General features: G+C 41.9%; 1 protein-coding gene across 1 annotated transcript in view; it reads left to right on the top strand.

Moving 5' to 3' along the window:
• Positions 1-23,319, top strand: part of CLRN2 (clarin 2) — a 211,175-nt gene that overhangs the window by 81,091 nt on the left and 106,765 nt on the right. Inside the window, exon 2 of the mRNA XM_069630335.1 lies at positions 15,761-15,940. Coding sequence (XP_069486436.1) covers positions 15,761-15,940 — 180 coding nt within the window. The remainder of the gene's footprint in view (positions 1-15,760; positions 15,941-23,319) is intronic.

Raw genomic sequence — 23,319 nt, 5'->3', positions numbered from 1 at the left:
AATTCATTAATTATTATCTATATAGACAGATTGTAAGTAAACTAATTGTGTTGCTTTAGAGACAACTTCTCAACTAACTTAATATATTCTAACAAACAAAATTTTAATACTGTCTTAGGTTTCCCGTTGACCATTGAGTTATCTGACAACCAAATAATAAATAGTAAACAAATCAATTCAAATTAACATTCATGTATAAATTATAAACAGTTAGTTCTAGCCAAATATATATTTTCATAAATAATAAACGATTGTTTAAAGCCAATTATACATTTCCGTGCCACAATTTAAACCTGTGACACAGGTGTCCATAATGCAAATCCATTTACATTCATTTTTGCCAACAAATCTTGCTTGTTCCCTCCTCTCGGGGATAGAGTAACTTTCTCCAGGCCAAAGATTCTCAGATTGGAAATATCAAAATCTTGGTGATTTGTAATTATATGTACAGAGATGGGGGATCTTAGATCTTTGTTTCTGATTGCTTTTATATATTCAAATATTCTTGTCTTCAATTTTCTTATGGTACTCCCAATGTATAGTTTCCCGCAGGTGAATTCAATCCCATAAATAACATAGGTAGAGTTACAGTTAATCATCTGATTGATATGTTTGATTTTTCCATTCGGTAGATGAATGTCATCTTTTCCTTGTTTCATGAATGGACATAATTTGCAGTGCCACATTTAAAGGTTCCTTTATTTGCCATATGAAAAAAGATTTTTCTTTCATTTTGTATTGGACTCAAAAATCTTGGACTGATCAAGTTTTTAATAGTCGGTGCTCTTCTAAAGCAAATATTTGGATGATTGTCTAGATGTTTTTGAAGACTTGAGTCTGTGAGAAGAATATTCCAGTGATTCTTTAATATTTAGTTTCTTACTGGCTTCCGTGCTGTATGTGGTAATGAAAGGAGTTTTGGGTTCATTTTTTCTGGTTTTGGCTTGTCCTTCAATAAAAGATCTCTTGGTACAAGTTCTGCCTTATCGATTGCTTTTTTAATGATTTTTGTACCATAACCTCTCTGTTTAAAATTTTTATGGGTTTGTTGAAGATTATCTTGAAAGGTGAGATCAGTGCTGCAATTCCTTTTGATTCTAAGAATCTCCCCATATGGTATACTGTGTGTAGTATGCTTTGGATGATGAGATGTGGCGTAGAGAAGACTATTTCCAGCTGTAGGTTTTGTGAATAATTTGGTTTGAATTTGTGCATTCTCAACAAAAAGTTTTAAGTCCAAAAATTCTATATGGGAGGCACTGGCTGACTTCGTAAATGATAAGTTGAAGCAGTTGATATTGAAATAGGTTACATAGCTGTCCAAATCTTGCATGTTTCCTTCCCATATTATCAATATATCGTCGATAAACCGACCCCAGAATTTGACATTGTTGTGAAAAAGTGGATGTTTCCAGGCATGCTGCAACTCAAAAAAACCCATAAAAAGATTTGCATAAGATGGAGCAAATTTTGACCCCATAGCGGTTCCTTGGAGTTGTTTAAAGATAGTGTTGTCAAATATGAATATGTTGTTGTGCAAACAAAAATGTAACATTTCAATTATCATTTTATTTTGCTCAAGAAATGAAACAGATCTTGTTTTCAGAAAACACTTGGTGCTTTCCAGACCTTTTTTGTGTGGAATGCTTGTATATAGTTGTACAACATCCAATGTGACAAAATGATAGTTTTGTTCCCATGGTATAAGATTTAACTGCTGAATGATGTGTTTTGAGTCCTTGACAAATGAAGCTAAATGTGCTGCCAGCGGTTGTAAATGAGAATCCATATATTGTGAGGTTTTCTCTGTTATTGAGCCAATGCCATTTATGATGGGTCGAAGAGGTGGAAAACCTTCATAGGTTTTATGAACATTAGGCAAAAAGTATATTGTTGCCTTGATGGAATTTTTGCAAATCAGGCTCTGATATTCCTTATCACCTAATAGGTCTTGTTCATACCATGTTTTAATCTTTTCATTCCAAAGAGTTTCCAAATCTGGAATAGGGTTGTTTGTTAATTTCTCATAGCATTCCGTTATATTAAGTTGTTTAGATCCTTCTCTGATATAGTCAATTCTGTTAAACAAAACAATCTTTCCTCCTTTATCAGCTGCTTTGGTTATTATTGATTTATCCTTGAACAAATCATTAATTGCCAATGTTTCTTCTTTTGTTAAGTTATGGGTTGTCTTCGTGAATTTTTTGCTGAGATAGTTCTTCCGTATATTATTGCTGACTGCTTTATGAAATACATCTATAACATTTTCTGAGGATACAACTGGTATAAAGCTTGATTTTGGTTTTAGACTGGTTTCTTCCATTAAATGTGTTAGGATGCCTTGTTCTTCCAAAAATATTTCTTTGGTATAATATTGATCATCTTCTATATTTAATAGGTCCACTGTATCTTCGATCATCTTTTCTGTAAGTTGTGAGGGAGTGACTGTTTGATGTTTTGGTTTTTTGAAGCTTGCTTCTTCAAAGTATTTTCTCAATTTTAGTTTTCTGCAAAATGTATATAGGGCCAGTTATAACTGAAAATAGTCTCCGTTATACGTAGGGCTGAAAGAAAGTCCTTTACTGAGAGCTGTGGTTAGTGCTGGTGTGACTACATACTCTGATAGATTAATTATGAGGTTCACCCTCTCTTCCCTTGTCTTTGTGCTCTTGTTTCTACTCCTGGATTTATTTCTCCTCGTTTTTCTTCCTCCTCGACTACCTCTATAGTGTTTTGGTGAGAGGTATTTTGAGATCTTTGTTGTTTTGGTGGTCCACGATTCATAGGATTGCTTATTCGTGAATTTTTCCTGTGTCTTTGCACTTCCTCCAAAAAATGACATACCCTTGTTTTAGGAACTTGATTGCTCTCTGGTGTTAAATCAGTTGTTGGAATGGGTGCTGTTTAGATGGGTTTCACTATGGGTGCTTTCTTGTAACTAGATGTTTCAACATCTGAAGTAGATGGAGTGGAAAGATTACTTGAGGACAGTGTTTTACTCCCTTTGGGTTGTTGTTTTGTGCTCGTATCATATTTTCTTTGAAAGGTAAATATTCTGTTATTCATGTAGTCATTCTCATCTCTGATAAAGGTTCTTTGTTTCTTTATTTTAAGTTCTTTCTCATAGTTGCCTTGAAAGTCATCCAGGATCTGATAATTCTTGAATGTGATCTCTGGACATTGTAATTCTTTAATTACATCTTTTGTGTCTTCTATGTCTTTCATAATTCTTTCGTGTGTTATGGCTGCTTGATTTATTAGCCGTATCATCATTTCCTTTGAGGTGTTGTGTAATAATTCCACCCAATCATTTAAAGATGTAATGTCTTCATCTTCATCTTCAAAGGACGGGAAGATACAGATCCAGAGGCCTCTGGGGATTCTGTTGACCTCCAAATACCCACCATTTGTTTAATTCTTGCTTGCTCAGACTTCCTAATCGTTCAAATAAATGTCTTAATGGTTTTTGTTTTGCTGTTTTGAGGAGGAGGGGCTAGTTTGTCGATGTCCCAAAAAAAGTTTGTTTGCTTGTGCTTCTCTCAAGTTGAATGCTTCCTCCATTTGTGTTTGTTGTTTATTATGTTTAGCGTCTGCCTAGGGGCTTCTTAAATGTTTAAAAAGTAGAAGAAACTTTTACAGCCAAAAGAAAGAAGCTTTATAACCTTGGCGACCGCTAATTTATAGTATAAAGCAAAAATTAGCTAGAGGCACGATTTAAGATAATTGTGCTAGGTTGTCAGCATGAGTGTTTCTCCAAAACTGTGTGGCTGCTACACAGATGCAAAATAGGAAAAAGAGGGGGGATTTAGAGAGGAGGGGGGACTCTATCCCCAAGAGGAGGGAACAAGGAAGATTTATTGCGCAAAAATGAATGTAAGTGGATTTGCATTATGCACACCTGTGTCGCAGGTTTAAATTGTGACACGGAAATGTATAATTGGCTTTAAACAATTGTTTATTATTTATGAAAATATATATTTGGCTAGAAATAACTGTTTATAATTTATACATGAATGTTAATTTGAATTGATTTGTTTACTATTTATTATTTGGTTGTCAGATAACTCAATGGTCAATGGGAAACCTAAGACAGTATTAAAATTTAGTTTGTTAGAATATATTAAGTTAGTTGAAAAGTTGCCTCTAAAACAACACAATTAGTTTACTTAGAATCTGTCCATATAGAAATAATTAATGAATTAGCTAAACCTATATAAAATATTTCATCAGAAAAATATCACCCCGCTCTAAGAAGTTTTAAACATTAATTAACATTCCCCAATCTAAAATGGCCGCCGTCACGTTGAAAACATGCGCGATGACATCATCGCGTCACGTTAGATCACGTGCACATGGCGCGATGACGTCATCGCGGCACGATCGCAGCATAAATAGCAGGAAATAGTAGAGTAAAGTTATCCACTCGATTGGGAAACCGCTTATCATGGCTAAAAAATAAGGTAAGAGAATTAACCTTGTAGCTAAATGAATTAAGGAACAATAGGCTGAAACAATTTGAACCAGTATCCTTTCTCCAAGCACTTTAAAAAACAATATCATTTTTCCTTTTTTTTTCTCTTTACCCTCTTCCCCATAGCCATGTTGGAATAAGAGGCAATCTCTTTAAAAACATCAAGTTAAATTGTTCATCCACTTGAACTTGCCAATTATTTGGATGAATACTTAAAATCTTTGATTGAGTGAGTTAAGTAATACACTTATATTGTCTTTATTTACACATGAAAAACAACAAACTATAAAATGTGCTATTAGGTTTTATTTCAAAAACGCAATTTTGGTTTTCTTTTTCTTTTAGAACATAATTTCCTCTCCTGATGAACCATTGTTATTTACAATGGGGAAACACGTGTTAAGAGAGACATAGCAATGCATTGAAATTCCATAAAACACTAAGGACTAATATTTACCAATTTTGGAGAGCTAAAAATTAAAAAGTGTGGAGCTAACACCTCATACTAATTTGTATCAAGAATCAAGCAACCTATGTGGAAAATCTTACATCAATCTGTATAAAGAACTGTGAATAATTAATGTGGAAATGTTAATTTGTATCAAGAATCAAACAACCTATGTGGAAATCTCACATTAATCCATATAAAGGAATTGTGAACAATTAATGTGGAAATTGTAAGGTGTGAAGACAACACACAACTGGAATATTCTTTTTTGTTCATCCTATAATATATTGTTAAAAAGTAAAAGAAAAAACAGACTCACCCTTGAATACATTTTTGAATAAGGTTGGCGCATGTGAGTAACCTCTCTAAATCCCCCCTCTTTTTCCTCTCTCTCTGTCTCTACTGCATTTCTCTATGTCTTTCTAGGTATTCACACAAGCTTCCCAACCATGCCTAATATACCACCTCACAATCAAACAGCACTCTATCAAGCACATTTCTACAAAACTTAACAAACAACAACCTTTCGGCTGTAGTAACAGCCCTCACAGGTTTAGCGGCCTACAACATAGGTGGTGTAACTTTACAGCGACTACTACCCCTCCCCGTAGAACACCAAAACAAATTAGAATACTACACATTGTGCCTCACTACACGGTAGGCGGTAACCATGGCGCTATTAGAGCCATGGTTGCTGCCGGTATTTTACCGTGTCCGCCTTGGTGTATGGCGAAATTACCGCCCTACTCCAAGGTGAGTGGGGGCGGTAATTCCCCATTCACCAAGGCCCTTCCCCATTCCCATTTATGCCCCCATAGGGTATAATGGGAATGGGGAAGGCGCTAATTACGGTACCGCAAATTGCGGTACCGTAATTAGCACCAAGGTCCCTTTGCGGGTTCGTTTTTTAACGCCTGCTAAACGCAGGCGTTAAAGTACCAACCCGCAAAGGGACCTCGTAATAAGGCGGTAAGGGTTAACAGTCACCGGTAGCATTACCGGTGACCATTAACCCTTACCGCCTTCCGTGTAATGAGGCCCATTATCAGCAGAAGCTGCTTCTGAAGTACACAGAATTCTGAAACAAATGAAAGTGCTCCTGATAGATGATGTAAGCATGGTTTCCATCCTCATGTTTCTTTAATTCATCTCAGAATGCAAGAAGTCCTAAAAAACAACTACAAATAACTGTTTGGAGGAAAACAAGTTATTGTTTTCAGAGACCTCCTACAGTTAACACCAGTGAAAGGGCAACCTATTTTCAAAACAGAAATGTCTCTCTCTCCTCCCCCGCTCTCTCTCTGTCACTCTCTATGAATCACTCACTGTCCCTCACTCACTATGTCGGTATGTCTCTCTTTGTTTCTCTCCCTTTCTGTCTCTTTTGTGTGTGTGTGTGTGTCTCTGTCCTGCATGTCTCTTCCCTCTCTCTCTCTCTCTGTCACTCTTTGGATCTCCCTCTTTCTAAGTCAATCTCAACGGTAGGTTCCTCTCTCTAAATGTTTTTCTTTAAAATAAATATTTGTATTACTTTTTGTAACATTTGCATACATATTTGCATATATCTCAGTGCTGGATGATAACACACTATCAACATTTTGTCTACTATGTACTTTTATCTTAACTCTAAACTGTTCCCACCCCCACCCATTCCCCTTTAATTTAGCCAAATTGTAATCTTTAGTAACAATGTTGTATTCAGCTTTGTTTCTCACGCATTGTCCACTATGCCTAACTCGAGTGTTACGTTCCTGTTTTATCTTGTGCTGTTATGAACAGGGTCACTGTTAGCTCTGACTATTGTGGCAGGTCTCCGCCAGAGTCTTGCCCCTTGCCATTTGCTTCCACATCTCCGTCTCTGGACTCTCACATTTAATTTTACTAGTTTGTATTTGTATTATATTGAATATGTAGAGTGCTTTCACCAAAGTGTTGAACAAAAAGATATACAATGGTCACTGGCCGCCAAGGTTTTGGGAAGTGTTCCCTGCTCTCCCCTAGTGCTGGGCAATTCCTTGCTCGTTCGAGCTCCACTTCCGCTGCTCCACTGTTCCCCTGTAGCATGCTTAAGTACTCTGTGGTAGGTGCTGGATCCTGAATAGGAGAGAATAGACTATCTTCATTACAGCACCCACTTCTTTCCTTCTGTTCTGAGCCAGGTCTTGGCCAATGGATCAAGGTGCATTGTGATACTCGCAGACCTTGTTGTTTGTTTCTGGACGGTGCTGCTTCCTGCTAACCACCTGAAAGATTAAAAAGAGAGACACGGCCAGGACAGAGGTGATGGGCACAAAGACAGGGATGCCAGTGTACGTTCAAACCTCCAGAGAGTCTGAAAATCCAGGAATGGGACCTCTCCCAACTGTCAAACATCACCTCTGGGGAATGTTTTGCCTATTGTATTTTCTTGGTAGTCCGCCTATCCGAGGCTGAGGGAGACCCTTGTTCCCCCTAACAGCAAACGCCAATGGGCCACTCATAGAGCATAGTTGTTGTTTGAAAACGTCCCCTGCTGTCCTACCTCTTTTGAGAGTATAGCATGCCTTCTACCCATAACGTCAAATTTAGGTCAAGGAGAGATGATATTTACTTTTGTTTTTCGTGCCTGTGTGATTGAAACACCTATGGCTAAGTTGTAGTATAGATTGTTGCAAGAAGCCTTTTCTCCCTATTTCACTTCTTTTAGTCAGAATGGGATTTTGTCACATCAAGTCACATCATCTAATCAGAGGAGTCTCTACAATAAAGAACTTGACATTTCATCTATATTCAGCCCTAGTCTGTCCTGTCAGACATTTTTCCAAAACCTGAAAGACTAGCCTGACAGGCCAATTTGGGCTGTAAACTGCCTCAATATGAGCCAGCTTCTCGACAGCCAACTGTGGAAGGATGGACCAGCAGCAGCATTTTGAAGGCCTTTGCATAGAATACGGGTGTCTTCACACACAGAGCACTGGCCCACCCATTTGATGTTCACGAGCCAAGTCAGGCAAATTCATTTGAGTGACTTTCATCAGTGGTATGTTATGTCATTTGAATGTGTTAAGCGTAACATTCACCAAACAAATGGTATCTTGACGCTAATCCAGAGAAAGAGCTCACGCAGAAAAAAGAAATGTCTTCAAGGCAAGACAAAAACTAAAATGATTATCAGTAGCACGAAATGTTATAGGAAGAGCATTCCATAACTTGGCCCAGCCACAGAAAAGGCATGGCCACCCACGCGTGTTCTTCAAACCCACAGATCTTGAATAGTAAAAGATGTTTGAGAGCGCATGGGTGTTGATGGTCAACTGAAGGCACAGCTTCAGTTGAAGATACTCAGTTTATGAAATGCCTGGTGCACAATACACCAAGACATAAACTGTATTTCCTTATCTACTGGAAGCCAATGAAGTTGCTGCAAAGTGGGGAAGATATGCGCAGTCCAAGAAACATCCCCCAAAGTACTTGCTGCTGAATTCTGCAGCAATTGGAGCAAGCAGATCAAATAAGACAGCTGGGCAAGATAGAGGGAATTACAATAGTCTGCACTTATAACCAGAGAATTGACCACTGGAGCTTGGAATTGAGAGTGAATGAAAGGTAATACCTTTCGAAGCAACCTCACCTTGCAATGTCCACTCTGACATACAGAGGCTACCTGATCTTTCATTGAAAGAGATGATAGTAGTTTGACACCAAGATCCTTTACTGTCAAGGCAGGAATAGGTGGCTGGCCGAGAGCTGTTGGTCAGACATCTGTAGTCCAAAAAAAAGAAATAGGGGAAAAAGACGAACAGGGAGAGCCTATAAACCACACCTCCATCTTGTCCCCATTCAATCTAAGCCAGTTGTCGCTCATCCAACAGTCCACAGCCTCCAATAAACCCTGCAGCTGAGCTGCAGTTTTCGACGGTGTCAGATCGAGCCAAACAATGATTTGGGTGTCATCAGCATAGGAGTAGCAGCAGAGGCCGTGAGAGAGGATAAGCCCAACCAGAGGTTGAATAGACACATTAAAGAGAGTGGGGGGCAGAGTGGAGACTTAAGGGAATCCGCATGTAAGAGGCACTGGTTTGGGGTGAAAAGGAGCCAAAAAAAGAGATTGAACACGATCAGTTTGGAAAGATTTAAACCATGAAGGCACCTGACCAGGGTGACCTGCACTAACCAAACAGTCCAGCCGTGTGGAGTGGTCGACCGCATAAAAGACGGCTGACAGATTTTACAATATCAGCGCTCCCACTCCACCCTGATACACTAGGTGCACTAGGCCATCAACCATGGAAACTAAAACACTTTCCATGCCAGGGCGAAAGCCTGATTGGAATGACTCAAAGAAATTGGTCGATTTGAGAAAAGAGTTAAGTAAGGGAGAAATCAGACTCTCTAGCAATTTCATAAGTAAAGGCAAATGTGAAATTGGGCGGAAATTAGATAAAACAGTAGGATCAAGCAAGGATTTCTTTAACAAAGGGATATCCAGGGCATGTTTCAATTCAGCAGGAATGATCCCTGTAAAACAGGAGTCATTAACTGCCTGTGCTACCTCAAAAGCAATACACTACCTCCTTGGGAATCCTCAAGGGAATTGGAACTGAAGGAGAAGCTGATTTAAAAAACTTTGTAGCAACCAGTATGTCTCTGGCAGAAAAGGAAGGAAAGGTGGACCAAGATATCTGCGATGGGTCTGGCGAGGAGAAAGAGACATATCTGCTTGTTTTCAGACGGGAGCAGGCGATTCTATCTCTGATGTCCACAATCATTTGATCAAAAAATTCTGACAATTTTCCAATTCCCCCTAAATTATTTTAGTTGCAGATTTGGTATAACAATTCATGTTCCATTTGCTATTGCTTCCATAACCTATGCTCCAAGAACTTTGTAGAATAATACATATTGTCTAATGAATGTTTTAAGCATTACTAACTTCTTCACATGTTATTATGGGTATCCTATGTTTATTTTGAGCAATTAGCTCCTCTAGATGTCTGCAACTTGTTGCGAACACATGTATTATCATTAGTACTTAAAATTATAAAAATTATTACATTTAAATAAAATAAAACTATTCTGACAAGGGGTTGCACAACCTTTGTGAGGGACTAATCCCTGACAGAGCAGAAGAAGGATTTGATGGGGAGCGCATTAGATCAAATAAATCCCTTTGTTGGTTGATGAGTGCATGCTCCTGATGCTCTCCCATTCAAAGCTGATCCCCCATTGGATGCCTATCCTGCTTATTAGCCATGTGACCCAGACTGCCTAACCCTAATGAAGGCCTTGGGGCTCAAGGCCCCAAGCAACATGCACTAAAGTGAAGACCTACCTCGGAGTACCCCATGGTAACTGCTGCTGTGTGAGTGCCTACCTTTGTGCTCCTGCATCTGTCTCTAGGTCTGTTTGTGCGTTTTAAACTAACAATGTGGGCCTCATTGTAAACAAAAAAGTAAATTGAAGTTGTGTGTAGTTTCCTCCATGAAATGTTCATCCTTTCCAAGGTGTACTGTAGTGTCAAAAAAGTGTAAACAAATGCGATATTGTCCTTACACCTTCATATTTTACATTTCGCTTTCCAGAAAGTGTAAATACTGCCTGTCATAAAGCATTTCAAGTGGATTCCTTTGATTTTACATAAGCATGTAAATGTCATGCTGGCTTAAAAGTAAATGGTTTTTGAAGGCAGAGCAGGAAGGTTTGGTGCCCCCACTCTGCGATTAAATACCATTTAATTTCTCCAGATCACGAAAAGTAATGCGAAAAGTAGTGCAAAGGCAGGCATAACATGTATACACCTGTGTTTTGTATGCATTTTGGGCACTCTCAGAATTGTAAAATAAGCCTGTGCGTATTTGCTGCATATTGTGATAACAGGGCAAATATGTACATTAGCACCCGGGGTGGGGGGCGCAGTCAATCAGGTTCCGTAGATCGTGAGCTGAAACCTCTGATATCATCCTGTGTTCCAAGGCAATGCGCTAGCGGCATCCTGTTGGGTTTTACTTATCCTGGTCTTATGTGTGTGTTTGAGATTAGAGTGTTGAGTATGGAGTGTTTGCTGTGGAATGTTATTGTGTGAAGCTGTTCTGATTCCATAGGAGAGTCAGTTGGGAACTTAAGCCTAAGAACAAGGGGACCCGTGGATGTCTCTGAGACTAAGAACTTGTCCTGTATATATAATATATGTTCCTGTTGTGTTCCCTGAAACCACGAACCCAGTAAAGCTGTCTAGTAAAGCTGTCTACGTCACCTGAGGCTCCAGTGTAATCTGTACTACCTTAAACCAAAACACAACACTGGCGACGAGGATCTTGAAGACGGTTGAGGAAGAAGGTACAGGAAAGGAGCAGGATCAAAGCAGTGAGCAAGCTGGAACAAGAGGACAAGTGGTGGAAAGGAAATAGCCACCACAGAAAGCAGAGGAATCAGAGGCATCCACCGGCCCCCCCCCAGCCCTTAAGGTAAGCGCGCCCAGCTGCCTGCTTTAATAGAGGCAGGCTCATCTGTGCCGTCAGGGTCTGCGCTGCGCGGCTGTGAATTGGTTGGTAGATGACTTTGGGACTATAATTGAGTCATTAACAGCGCACAAGGGGCATGGGAAATAAGAAGAGGAAAGTATATTGCACCTCATAATTAGAGCTCAATTAGCGCTCCAACGAACGTTGTACATTTAATCAGTGTCCCAAAATGATTACCGTCCTGGAATATAGTCGAGGTGCAGCTGCGCTGGCATATTGCTGCTGTGGTCTATCAAGTTGGGCATCAGTCCTGAGTGCGACGGTTGGCCTGGAGAGCTCTGTTCGTGGCTCTTCTCATCTTCATTGTGGTGACGTCACTGCGTGGCTGAAGGTGTTGGTGACAATTGCGAGTGCAGGATGTTTATTCCAACGTTCAGAGTCTTTGCAATGTATAGCATTTTGTCAAAAGAAAGCGATGGCAGTTTCGAAAAGTGCACCCTCCAACGTGCCTGTAATGTGCTGGACTTCCGGGTCTGTGGCATCAGTTCATCTGCGTAGCATGAAGGATCCATCAAGGAAATGGACTGCAACAAATGCAAAATGTTTTATGGCGTGTATCGCATTTCTATGGAATGTAAATAACATTTGGATCAAAGTGCTCGTTTCGTGGCATCCGAATAAACGGAAATTGTGCAAGTTTACAAGTGGATCAACTGTGTCAGCTGCCAAAAGGGACGAGTTTGTTTTTAGCACTTATTACATATTAAGCCATCGGAGAGATGGGGTACTTTACTAACGTTTCTTTTGCAGGATTGGAAGGCTATTTATACAGCGGGACAGTTATTACATAATTTCAAATTATATGGCCTGTTATTTTTAATTTGTGTCACTGAGGTACTGTTGTTTACTATAGAGAGTTCGAAGTCTTCTGGAAACCGGAACCAACGATTATTGTTTTTGCATTACTGTTTTTTTCTTTGCAACGTTCATTATTCTATGGTGAAGAAGTGCTGTAATGAACGACTTTTATAGTTATTGTCATGTGAGACCTGGAAATTTTGAAAGCTATATGCTAATTTGTCTGTGGTATTATGCTGTGGAGCTGTTTGGCTTCATATCAAAATAGATGCTGAAGAGAACAAGTAGTGAGGCATAAAGTGTGTGCTTTAGGGGCAGTTTGATCGCAATGCTGGATATATTTGTGGGTCAATGACAAGAAATTCCAGCATCACAGATCTTGCAGTGAGAACATGTGTTTTCCTCAAATTTATATCATGGCAGTTGGTGGTATTGGAGGGCATATTATGTTTGGGGATGTATTTCCCGATTTTGAGGTGCCTAAAGAGGTAGTGTGTTTTGCCAATATTGGTGGCGTAGTGTGCCGCCTTTGGATGCGTCTATGGGAAGTTTTGATGACTTGGCTATGTACTGAAATTGAAAACCTAATGTGAGTCGTGTTTATGTTTTACATTGTATTAACCAATTATTCTTCCACAGGAAAACAACCATGAAGGACTTTGTAAGCTTTAATATTGGACTCAAGTGTGGTGCTTAACCCTTGTTTATCATATTTAAATGCTCAATTTTCCTGACTGGTGGGTTTGGGGGAAATGTGTGTGGTGGTGCCAGTGAGTGGAGAGCATGTGGTTGCTCAGGTCAGGTGCCAAAATGTGGAGCATATGGTTGCTCAGTCATGGTACCTATTGTGGTGTGGGCTTGAATACCCGGTCGAGCATATAGTTGCTCAGTCAAGGTACCTATTGTGGTGTGGTTTTGAATACCCGGTAGAGCATATGGTTGCTCAGTCAAGGTACCTATTTTAGTGTGGGTTTGAATAACCAGTCGAGCATATAGTTGCTCAGTCAAAGTACCTATCGTAGTGTGGGTATGGATTCCCGGTTGAGCATATGGTTGCTCAGCCATTGTACCAAATTTTTGTTGGTGCTATACACAGTGTATGTGGTGCCGACATTATGGTTGGTGCCAGGCAGTTGAGATGTAAGTGTTGCTTTAGGCGGTCGGTGGGGTAGAACCCTGTTTGTTTGTGTTTTGGCACAACCAGTTGTTGGTGGATGATGAAGTAGGGTACAGGTGTGATGTTTAAGTGGTGTAAGATTTGCGCTGGAAGGTGGGCTGGTTCCCATGTGTAAGTTCCATAATAGGCTTGTTATGGTACTGTTGATAGTTCTGGAATTGGTATGACTTCTTGTAGCTACTGTAGGGGTCTCTGTAAGGGAATAGCTTGAGTGCTTGGATGGGTACATTTTAGGAGGATGTCTGTAGATTGTTTTCATTGAGTATTTACTCCAAATTGCATAGTGTCTACCATCCTTCTGTCTCCTCATTGTTTTTATTGTTATGTAAGGGGGGAGATGTGTTGGGTTTTACTTATCCTGGTCTTTCCCTTATGTGTGTGTTTGAGATTAGAGTGTTGAGTATGGAGTGTTGGCTGTGGAATGTTATTGTGTGAAGCTGCTCTGATTCCATAGCAGAGTCAGTTGGGAACTTAAGCCTAAGAACAAGGGAACCAGTGGATGTCTCTGAGACTAAGAACTTGTCCTGTATATATAATATATGTTCCTGTCGTGTTCCCTGAAACCACGAACCCAGTAAAGCTGTCTGCGTCACCTGAGGCTCCAGTGTAATCTGTAGTACCTTAAACCAAAACACAACACATCCCTAGCCCCTCAGCACCATCTTCCCCCCACCGTCCCCTTTCTTCTTCTTCTTTTTTTAACTATTCCCCAATCTCCCTCCCCTGACCCACTTACCTGATTGTTGTAGCGGCAGCGCCCGCCCTGCCACTGCAGCAGAAGCTTCACTGCTTCTTGCTTTTCCGTCTTCCTTGGTAATGACAGAAGGGCCCCGTATGGAGCCCCCCCTTTTACAACCATGGCAGCCATCTTAGCAAAGCATTCTCATTCATTGAACGGGACGCAGTGTCCCGTTCAATGAATTAAAATCCATTTCTTAGCACTCCGGGTTACCGCTTTGGTAACCGGGGGTGTTAATGGCGTTATGCACCCGTTCCACAGGCAACACCAGGAGTAATGACCCGGGGCCCCCATTAACTGCCCTTGCTTCGCTCAGCCCGTTAACTCGGGCTGCCGGGCTGTTACCCCCCGGTGTTGCCAGTGGAAAGGGTGCATAACGCCACAATATTGTGGTCATGTGGGCATTGCGCCAAACCTGGAGCTGACTCATAAACTTCACCTCAATTGATTCCTGGGCGAGCCACTCTTTCATCTCGTCATAGCGATGCCATCTAACATGTTGTCCACGTGAAGTGATCTTCCTCAATGGAGGCCTTTAGAGCACTTCAAAAAGGTCTACAACATTGGCAGACTAGCCCTGCACTAAGATAGTCTCGATCAGAAATATGGAACAAGATGTTTATCTTTGTGTGGCTCCTTTTTAAGATACATCCAACTTAGGCATGTTTTGCGGTTATTGTTCTGAGGAAAAGGGCTGGGCACATGTTGCACCCTATATAAATCTAGCCAGAGCAATCATTGATGGATAAAGGCTCGAAGTGTCCCTACAGGTCTCCAGTCAGACATTTCGTTCTACAGCAGCATAGCTGAATGACAGTATTTTCTTCTGACAAGGTCAACAAGACATGCATGAACTCCAAAGAGAATAGTCACATGACCAAGACCCCTCTCTCCTTCACCCGTCATGCTTGGCATGATTCCAGGAAGCTGGAAAAGAGACATTGTAGGGTCTTGATTTTCTTTAGTGGAACTTAATATCCCAGTTAAATGCAAAGTTCTGGCCACCTGGACACGAGAGAAACTATTTAACTAACGTATATTTCCTACGTTGGTCATTACAGTTCAGGTGATACTGCCCAATAGCAGCTCTTTTATCTTGTTTGCAATGATTTCCAGCAATAGGCATGTCAGAGACTGCGCATGTCTTCCAGGTTCTTTCCCAGGCAGTCTGAGATACATCCATGAGTGAGACACACTTCACGCTACTGAAGATGGGCCTATTTTCTTCTCGCCAGTCTGACCACCATGGAGGTGTCAAATAAAGATGACAACTCAACTGTCCATCAATCTGACAGGCTCCCGGGAATAAAGTTCCCAGCTAAGGTGCTGTGATTCCCTGTTCTTCCTCCAGTTTTGCCCTTTAGCCATTAACGGAGATGTAAGGCACGAGGTCCAGGTCACGCGATGGAGATTATGCTGTCTGTATGACGCTAAGACAAGCAGGGGAGATTTGTTAGCAACCAGTTCCTACAGATACAACGGTTATAGCATTCTAATGTACTAAGTTTTGGAAAAATGGTAATTATCAATTTAGAGTGATAAAATTAATGTCAAATGTATTTTTGTTTTCCTGAAGCTGTCCCACCTTGACTACTGGAGGTGTAACACATGCCTTCTTTTTTAACAGTCTTTCCACATATGGTGAAAAAGCTGAACACGGCGCTGCACGTGACCATCATCCTTTTCCTTTGTACGGCCATGGCATTTTCCCTGGTTAGTTTTGGATTCTGCATCCACAACATTATAAAAGTTCCATATCGCTCCATTAAAGGCCCCGCTGGAATATGCTTGTGGAACGTTTTTGCAGGTAAACACTCCAGTTCTATTTTGTATCTGAGTACATTTACCAATGATAGGCCAAACCTCCATTTTCTAATCAGTATTATGTCCCTTTGTTGTGTATCTAAACTGTTTCTATATTGTCTATTGCACACATAATGGAAGACCGGGTGCATAAAAAGTCAACAAGAAATAGTTGATTTGCTTTATTTTCAGCTCATCAACTGGTATTTGCAATATCGCAGTGTAAGGCAAAGTCATTTAATGACACTGCCTCGTAAGAAGATTGGGATATGGGCTCATGTCACTTGGGTACAATAGTATGTTATGTTTTTTGATATTTGTATAGCGTCTACTGTCATAGTTATGGCTTTGAATCGCTGTGGTGTGGGAGGCCCTTCGGAAGACGGCAGTCTGTGTAAGCATTGAAATTAAAAGGGCATTAAATTGCACGCGAACAGTAAACAGAACTAGGTGACTGTTCAATTTCTAGCAGAGGTGACTAGTTCAAAACATTATGAAAATCATGCAGAACATTGTGTTCAGGTGCAGACACGGCTCCTATGTCAGTGACCATGTGATAACTGGACCGAATTCTTCATGGGGCTCGGCTGTATTCTATGGGTTGCAGTGCAAGAGGGGGAATGGGTATTATAAATAGTCTATCAACCCTTAGGACAACTGTCTACAGTTGAGGGCTCTGCTATACTTTGCATGCAGAAGACATGCACACTGAATAATAGGCAGAGAAGGCAAACAAACCTGCAACCCTGCGCTCCCACGACTGGCCTATTGCATACAGGTCCCATTTCAGTAGCTCACACTGCACCTGCCAGTCCCTCCCCCTCTCTCTCTCTCTCACATTGAAACAGCAAAGCCGATGTGCAGCAAAATAAGCATTTGTGAGTTGGTCGCTGAGGGGGAAGGGTTAGGCAGCCTGCAAACTCCAGAAAATTAGCATAAGCAAGAGCTATGGGTTATTAGAGGTAAGAACCTTTGGTTCAGAGAAAGGGCTACATAATATTTGGGTCCGCATTCATCCATTTGGCTTTGCTTAGCATGTTGGTTGGAAGGTTGAGGGATGCCTCAAACTCACTCTACTATGGTGAGCTCAGGTGCTGTGCTAAGTGGCCTGCTGGGAATTCTGTTCTTCATGGCAGGGCCCACTTGTGCTGGGCAAGAAAGCTTTTGTCAGGCTTTCATCGGGCATTGGTCTGGGCAGGGGCTAGAATCCCAGCTCATTCCGCAAAGAGGTTTACCTTGCTGTCTTGCTCAAGACCCAAACTATTCTCACACAATCTTCAGTGAAAATCTCCCTTCCACAGCCACCAACAGACACAAACTCACCAGGTTTTGGCATGGCACCAGGGCTTCAGGATCAGTGATGATGCAACCCTGCAGGTGATTCTTCATGCTGAAACACGGAGCAGAAAAGATTAAAGGTGGGGTGTGTATTCCTCAGAGATGTGTTGCACCCTAGCCTAAAAAAGGGGATGACCCTATGATGGTGAAGAGCAGTGTGTTGGCAATGACAGATAGGGGTAATGCGGCTGGGAGATATTGTGGACTTTCCAATAAATCTGCATTCTCAAGTTTGTAGTCTAGCTGAAATGATGGGGCGGAATAAAAGTATGCAGAAAAGTTTGAGATAACTTGTAATGTCAAAACCCTATGTTTACACAAGATAATGACAATTGATTACTTAGTTTACCACTTCCTAAAAAGAGATGCGAACATTGGAAATGTATTCATCAATGTTTCTGTGGTGAAGTTTTCACAACTATTGGATCAATATTGATGTGCAAATTGTGATGTGCCAATGTCTTTTTCTTAACTTGGCCAAACATGAAGGCCAGTGCAGCCCCAGCTCTCATTGTTGCTTCCGTGTAATAGTTAGTTTTAGTTTTGACTATTGCTTCTGCACCATCTTAGCAGGGCCAAGATTAATAATCATGTGCTATGTTTTACAGCCTTCAGCCACTTTACAGAAACAATGAACCGCACATCGGTTTTTAGTGTTGCTTTACACTTAGGTAAGCCCCGATTCATTGGAGCAGCAAATCATGACATTACCTTGTCACACTCCACAAATATGGTGTCACATTACCGAATCCATTCCTCCCGGGAGTTGAAATGTGGAATGTGAATTGAAGCGAACTGGAATAGGTGGGTGAAGGAGAGGCGGCTTGCACAATCAAAAAACGTGAGTAATAAATAATATTTCTCTAGAAAAGGAACAGAAGAAGTTGGGTGTAACCAGAGTTTTAGTTGCAGAAGAATAGGACACAATGCCAGCTCAAATGTTGTCCAGCATTGAATAAAATGTGTATGCTATGCAAAAGGCGGGGGCTTTTCGCAGTTGTGTGTCGAAACAAGGACAGAATATCAGCAGTTCAAGGTGCGGATGAGAAGACAAAGAAGAACTATCTGTAGAAAACATCATATTGCTGAGAGGAATGAAACTGGTTCCACCGATGGTTATGAGGAACAATATAATCGTTCTTGCTCACCAGAGGCACCCGGGAATAACGGGACAATGCAACGGGTTAGAGAAAGATATTGATTGCCTTGTATGGATGCGAGTATCGTGAGGAGTGCGAGAAATAGTTGGGAGTGTCAGAATTCAGACAAAAGCTGTAAGGTCAGGAAATTGGATATCAAACCTGTCACGTCCCCCAGTGGTGCATAGAAACAAGTTAGGATTGACGTGTGGCGACTGTATCATAATTTTGAAGCTTGATTTGAGAATCTTGTTGGTCCTGGTGGATTATTTTACAAAGTGAGATAGAAGTGAGAGATTCAGGGTCAGGAGAGGTTATAAAGTTCCTAAAACGGAAGAGCAGGACAGAAGGATACCCAGAGGTTGTCATGAGTGACAACGGGGGACAGTTCAAAGGGAAACAGGCTATTGCATACACTGAAGAAGTTGGAATGAAGTGGAAATGTACTGCTTTGTACCATCCCCATTCTAATGGGTGGATGGAAAGGTATAATCCTGTGCTGGTGGAGACTATTGAACAGACAACGAGAAATGGCAATGATGTTAAGGTGGCAGGAAGAGTAAGAAGTATTCAGATGCATGTCAACAGCATTGCAGGAGTATCACCATTCAAGTTGATGTGGGACAGAGAACCCAACACAAAACGTAACCCTAGTTGGGTTAATGAGATGAGAGGTGGTGGTGAGATAAGAAATTGTTATGTTGTAGCATCTGTGTGTGTGTGTTGAGTCTGGTAAAGGAAGGAGATGTGTTATGTAGTAGCATCTGTGTGTTTGTGTGTAGTCTGGTAAAGGAAGGAAATGTGCCATGTAGTGACTGTCTGTGGATGCTGTGAGCCTGTGATGTCACATGATGTGTTGCTGTGTGAATGTTGGAATGTTGATCAGAGGGTTCCACACTGATGCAGTTAGAGCTCGCCTACCTGGGTGATGGGGCCAGTGCTGTGTCCTGTCCATACTCTCATGTATTTATCTTAATGTATATGTGACGGAGTACCTGTAATAAACTGAAGAAGTTATCCAAGAAAGCCTGGAAGTCACTTTACAACATTGGCAATGAGTTGGTCTTAAAAAGGAGAACCTGCGTGCAAGAAACTGAAGAAAGCTGAAGAAGCCTGCAGCGGGGGGTGCAGGAAGGAAATGGACAAGAAGGACAACACTGCCCCCAAAAGACAAGTAAGACCCATCACCGAGGGCATAAAGGAAGAGGAAGAAAGCCCCTAAAAAGGAGGGATCAGCTATCCATGAGGTTGAGGGAGAGCTGGGTCCAGGGGCTGAAGTAAGAGGGAGGGCCATGAAGGGAAGCTCAAGAAGTGAGCTAGGCCCTTAAGGTGAAGAAGTCTGTTTGAAGAGAGGAGTCAAGCTTGTTGAAGTAAAGAGGGCAGTTGTGTTCTTAAGAGAAGAAGAAGGCAAGGCGTCCCATAACTACAGAAGGGAGGAGCGATTCCATAAGGAAATGAAGGGAAGCTGCGCCCACATGATGAGAAGCTGATGTTCCCATAGGTGCCCCACAGGGAGTGTGCATGGCTTATGTGCACGTTGGGAGTTGTGCCAGGAGAGTGTCTCCATGGTCGAAGAGAGCTGCGGAGCTCCATTCACCCAAGCTAGAGCTAGAGAAGGGAAGCGCCTTGTATGCTTGGTGAAGAGATGTAAATCCTAGGAGAAGAGCATGTTTTTCCTTTGTGTGATTGAAGGGTCTGGGCACCGATGTTGCTATGATGTAGATTGTGAAGAGTCTACCCCGTTTTATGGAGATCGTATGACTGCATCGCATACGCAGTCAGATGCAGATGAGAAGTAACGGTCTCACCGTTTGTGTGCGGTGGTTGAAATGAGAGAGCTCTGTGAGTTGTTGCAGCCGGAGAACGATTGATGACGTCAGAAGGGTCCACACAGGAGTTGGCATTGGAGTGGAATGTATTGATCCAATGTTCACTTTGTGACTGCGTACGCTAAGCGGTTGTAATACGCAGGAAGACTTCGGGTTTATGCTGTTGAGCTAATGCAGGGTAAAGGACCCTCTGTGCGTCCGGAGATCTCACGTAAGGAAGCATGAGATAGGAGGGATAAACTGACACGGAAAGAAGGCGACACAAACGTGGTACAGTGCTGCCACTTAATGGGTGATGCCGTTCTGGGCCATAAGGAGGGAAATGGTCTGGAGAGAGCCGCGGATTGTGACTGGAGGCGCAAAGAGTTGCGCTGCATAAGCCTGTTGGTGCAAGGAGAGGTTGGTCTGTGCCGCAAGGTGGCTCCAATGGGGCGCAACGCAGACAAGGTGCGTTCCATATTGTTTGGGACTATGGAAAGAAGAAGAAAGGAAACACGAGTATCCTTTAAGTACTGAAATCTGTTTCAGTGTATAGTTTAAGAATGAGGCACTGACAAGAATTACTATTCGAACTGCTGCAGTGATGTATTGTATGTGCGTGAGTGATTGCAAGGATCTTAAAAGGTTAATGTTAGATTTAACCAAATTTGAGGTATTTGCAGGTTACGGATGCGAGGCACCCATGGACTCTTAGCAGAAAGGTTTAAATGTGTTTAACAATCTGGAAGTGGAATGCATGCGTTTGGTTATATTTGGAGTTAGTATAACCTTATTTGAGCAATTCCAGGTAAAGCCAAGGACGGGCTATGAACATTGAGGTGCATTTTATAGGTCATGGTAGTAGGTTGCTTAAAAGCAACATGGACTTTCTAAGAATGCGCAGGGTGTTAATGGACCTATTATAAGGACTGTTATTGCAGCAGTAATAAGTTTTAAATATAGGATGTTACAATGCATGTGAATCTTAACTGCATCTCTGTTGTAATGGTATAGTGTAATGTCAGCATTGATTGATTGATTGATTGATTGATATTTTATGTCTATCGCGCTCATACAAAAGTGTTTCAGAGCACAACAAGGCAAGGGAGGGGAACAGGGGAGAACAATCTTACTAGCCCCAGTGACATTGAGAACGCGCAAGTGCATGGGAGAGGGTGAGGGGAAAAGTGCATGGAAGGAGGGAGAAATGGAAAGTGCGAAGCAGAGGAGAAACAGATAAATAAATAATAAAGGCAACAAACAGTGGTAATGCAGCCAGCAATTTGCAAGTGCTAGGTTTAAAGCAGCAGACAGGGTAGGTCTGATAAATGCAGGAAGAAAAGGGGGGGGCTGTATGGGTACAGATACAGACCCCAGTGCAAGGGGTGGCTCGGAGGCAGTGCGGGAGGGTGGCAGGGTGAGCAGGTACCTGGGCCCGAAGGACAGAGGGTGGCCAGGTGCACAGTGCCAAGAGAGAACAGATAAGCAGGAGCGAGGGGGAGCGAAGGCAGAAGAAAAGAGGAAGGTCTTGAGGTGCTTCCGGAACCAGAGAAGGTTCTCCTCAAGTTTTAGAGTGGCAGGGAGGCTATTGCAGAGGGAGGCCCCAGCCGAAGACAGAGATCTACCCCATCTCGTTTCTTTGAAAAACGACTGACCCTGAGGGAGTTGGAGGAAGAGGAGCAAAGAGCTCGAGAGGGGAGGTGTAAGTAAGGTGTGGGTCAGAGAACTTGTGATATGGGTAGCACCCAGAGTGTGTGTGTTAGAATGAGGTTGCGCCTCCGTCAGAAGTGTGACGTTTAATAGGAGGTAGAGCCTCCGTCAGAAGTATGAAGTGAGTTGGGCGAGTGCCACAAAGGTTATTAAGGGGTAGTGCCTCCATCAGTAGTATGAAGTGTGTGGGGGTGAGTGCCACAAAGGTTATTAGGGGGTAGCACCTCCATCAGAAGTATGAAGTGAGTGTGGTTCTGTGCCACAAAGGTTATCAAGGTGGTAGCGCCTCCGTCAGTAGTATAAAGTGAGTGTGGGTGAGTGCCACAAAGGTTATTAGGGGGTAGCGCCTCCGTCAGTAGTATGAAGAAGTCAGGGAGGAGGCACCTCCAGGGTCAGTATGAGATTAAAATATTTGCCTTGAGTTACACCTCTCTTTAAAAAGGTGTACCATTTGTTTCCTCGTCGTATCAGTGTGACCCTGAGTGCTATGTTGTGTTGTGAAGTGTCATAGCCCATGATTCCGTGTGTGTGTGTAATCTGGTAAAGGAAGGAGATGTGCCATGTAGTGACTGTCTGTGGATGCTGTGAACCTGTGATGTCACATGGAGTGTTGATGTGTGAATGTTGGAATTTTGATCAGAGGGTTCCACACTGATGCAGTTAGAGCTCCCCTGCCTGGGTGATGGGGCCAGTGCTGTGTCCTGTCCATACTCTCATGTATTTATCTTAATGTATATGTGACCTAAGTACCCGTAATAAACTTAAGAAGTTATCCAAGAAAGCCTGGAAGTCACTTTACAACAGAAATTAACAAGTAAGAAAGCGCATTTTGAAAAGTCAAAGGAAGTATGCAGGGAAGAAGGGTTAGGAGAAAGTTATTGTCAATGTTTTGGAAAGGGGAGATTGGGTGAGGATCAGGAAGGGAAATGAGGTAAAGAAAGGTTTATCCAAACTCTCAGATCCAATAGAGGTCAAGGACGTGTATTAGAAGGCTGTCAGGGTGGCGGATGGTTCTAAATGGAATCTGGACAGGGTGAGCAAGTGGCAATTTGATAGAACAACTAAATTGAAAGAGCAAAGGACATTTCCCAGTAATATGTCGACTGTATGTGGGATGGAATGGTGAATGGAAGTAATGAGAAGATAATGGACTGGGATGTACTCTGAGGCAAGAGGTTGAAAGGCTTCTGAGTTACAATGTTGTGGGGAGCAGCATGCAAGGATGTTTGAGGAAAAGAGTGGTCATCAAACAGTGTGGTATAAAGATTAAGTTTACCTTATGCGGACATTGTGTTTGTTTCTACGGTACATATATTGTTTTGTGTACATTTTGTGGTTAAGTTAGAGAGAAAGTTAATATTTTCAGCAATTTGTGTTTTACAATTTTG

This window comes from Ambystoma mexicanum, chromosome 6q (assembly GCF_040938575.1).
Source record: "Ambystoma mexicanum isolate Mex_15411 chromosome 6q, UKY_AmexF1_1, whole genome shotgun sequence".
Lineage (NCBI taxonomy): Eukaryota > Metazoa > Chordata > Amphibia > Caudata > Ambystomatidae > Ambystoma > Ambystoma mexicanum.
The sequence above is the reverse complement of the archived record's forward strand: the minus strand, read 5'-3'. Positions and strand labels throughout refer to the sequence as shown.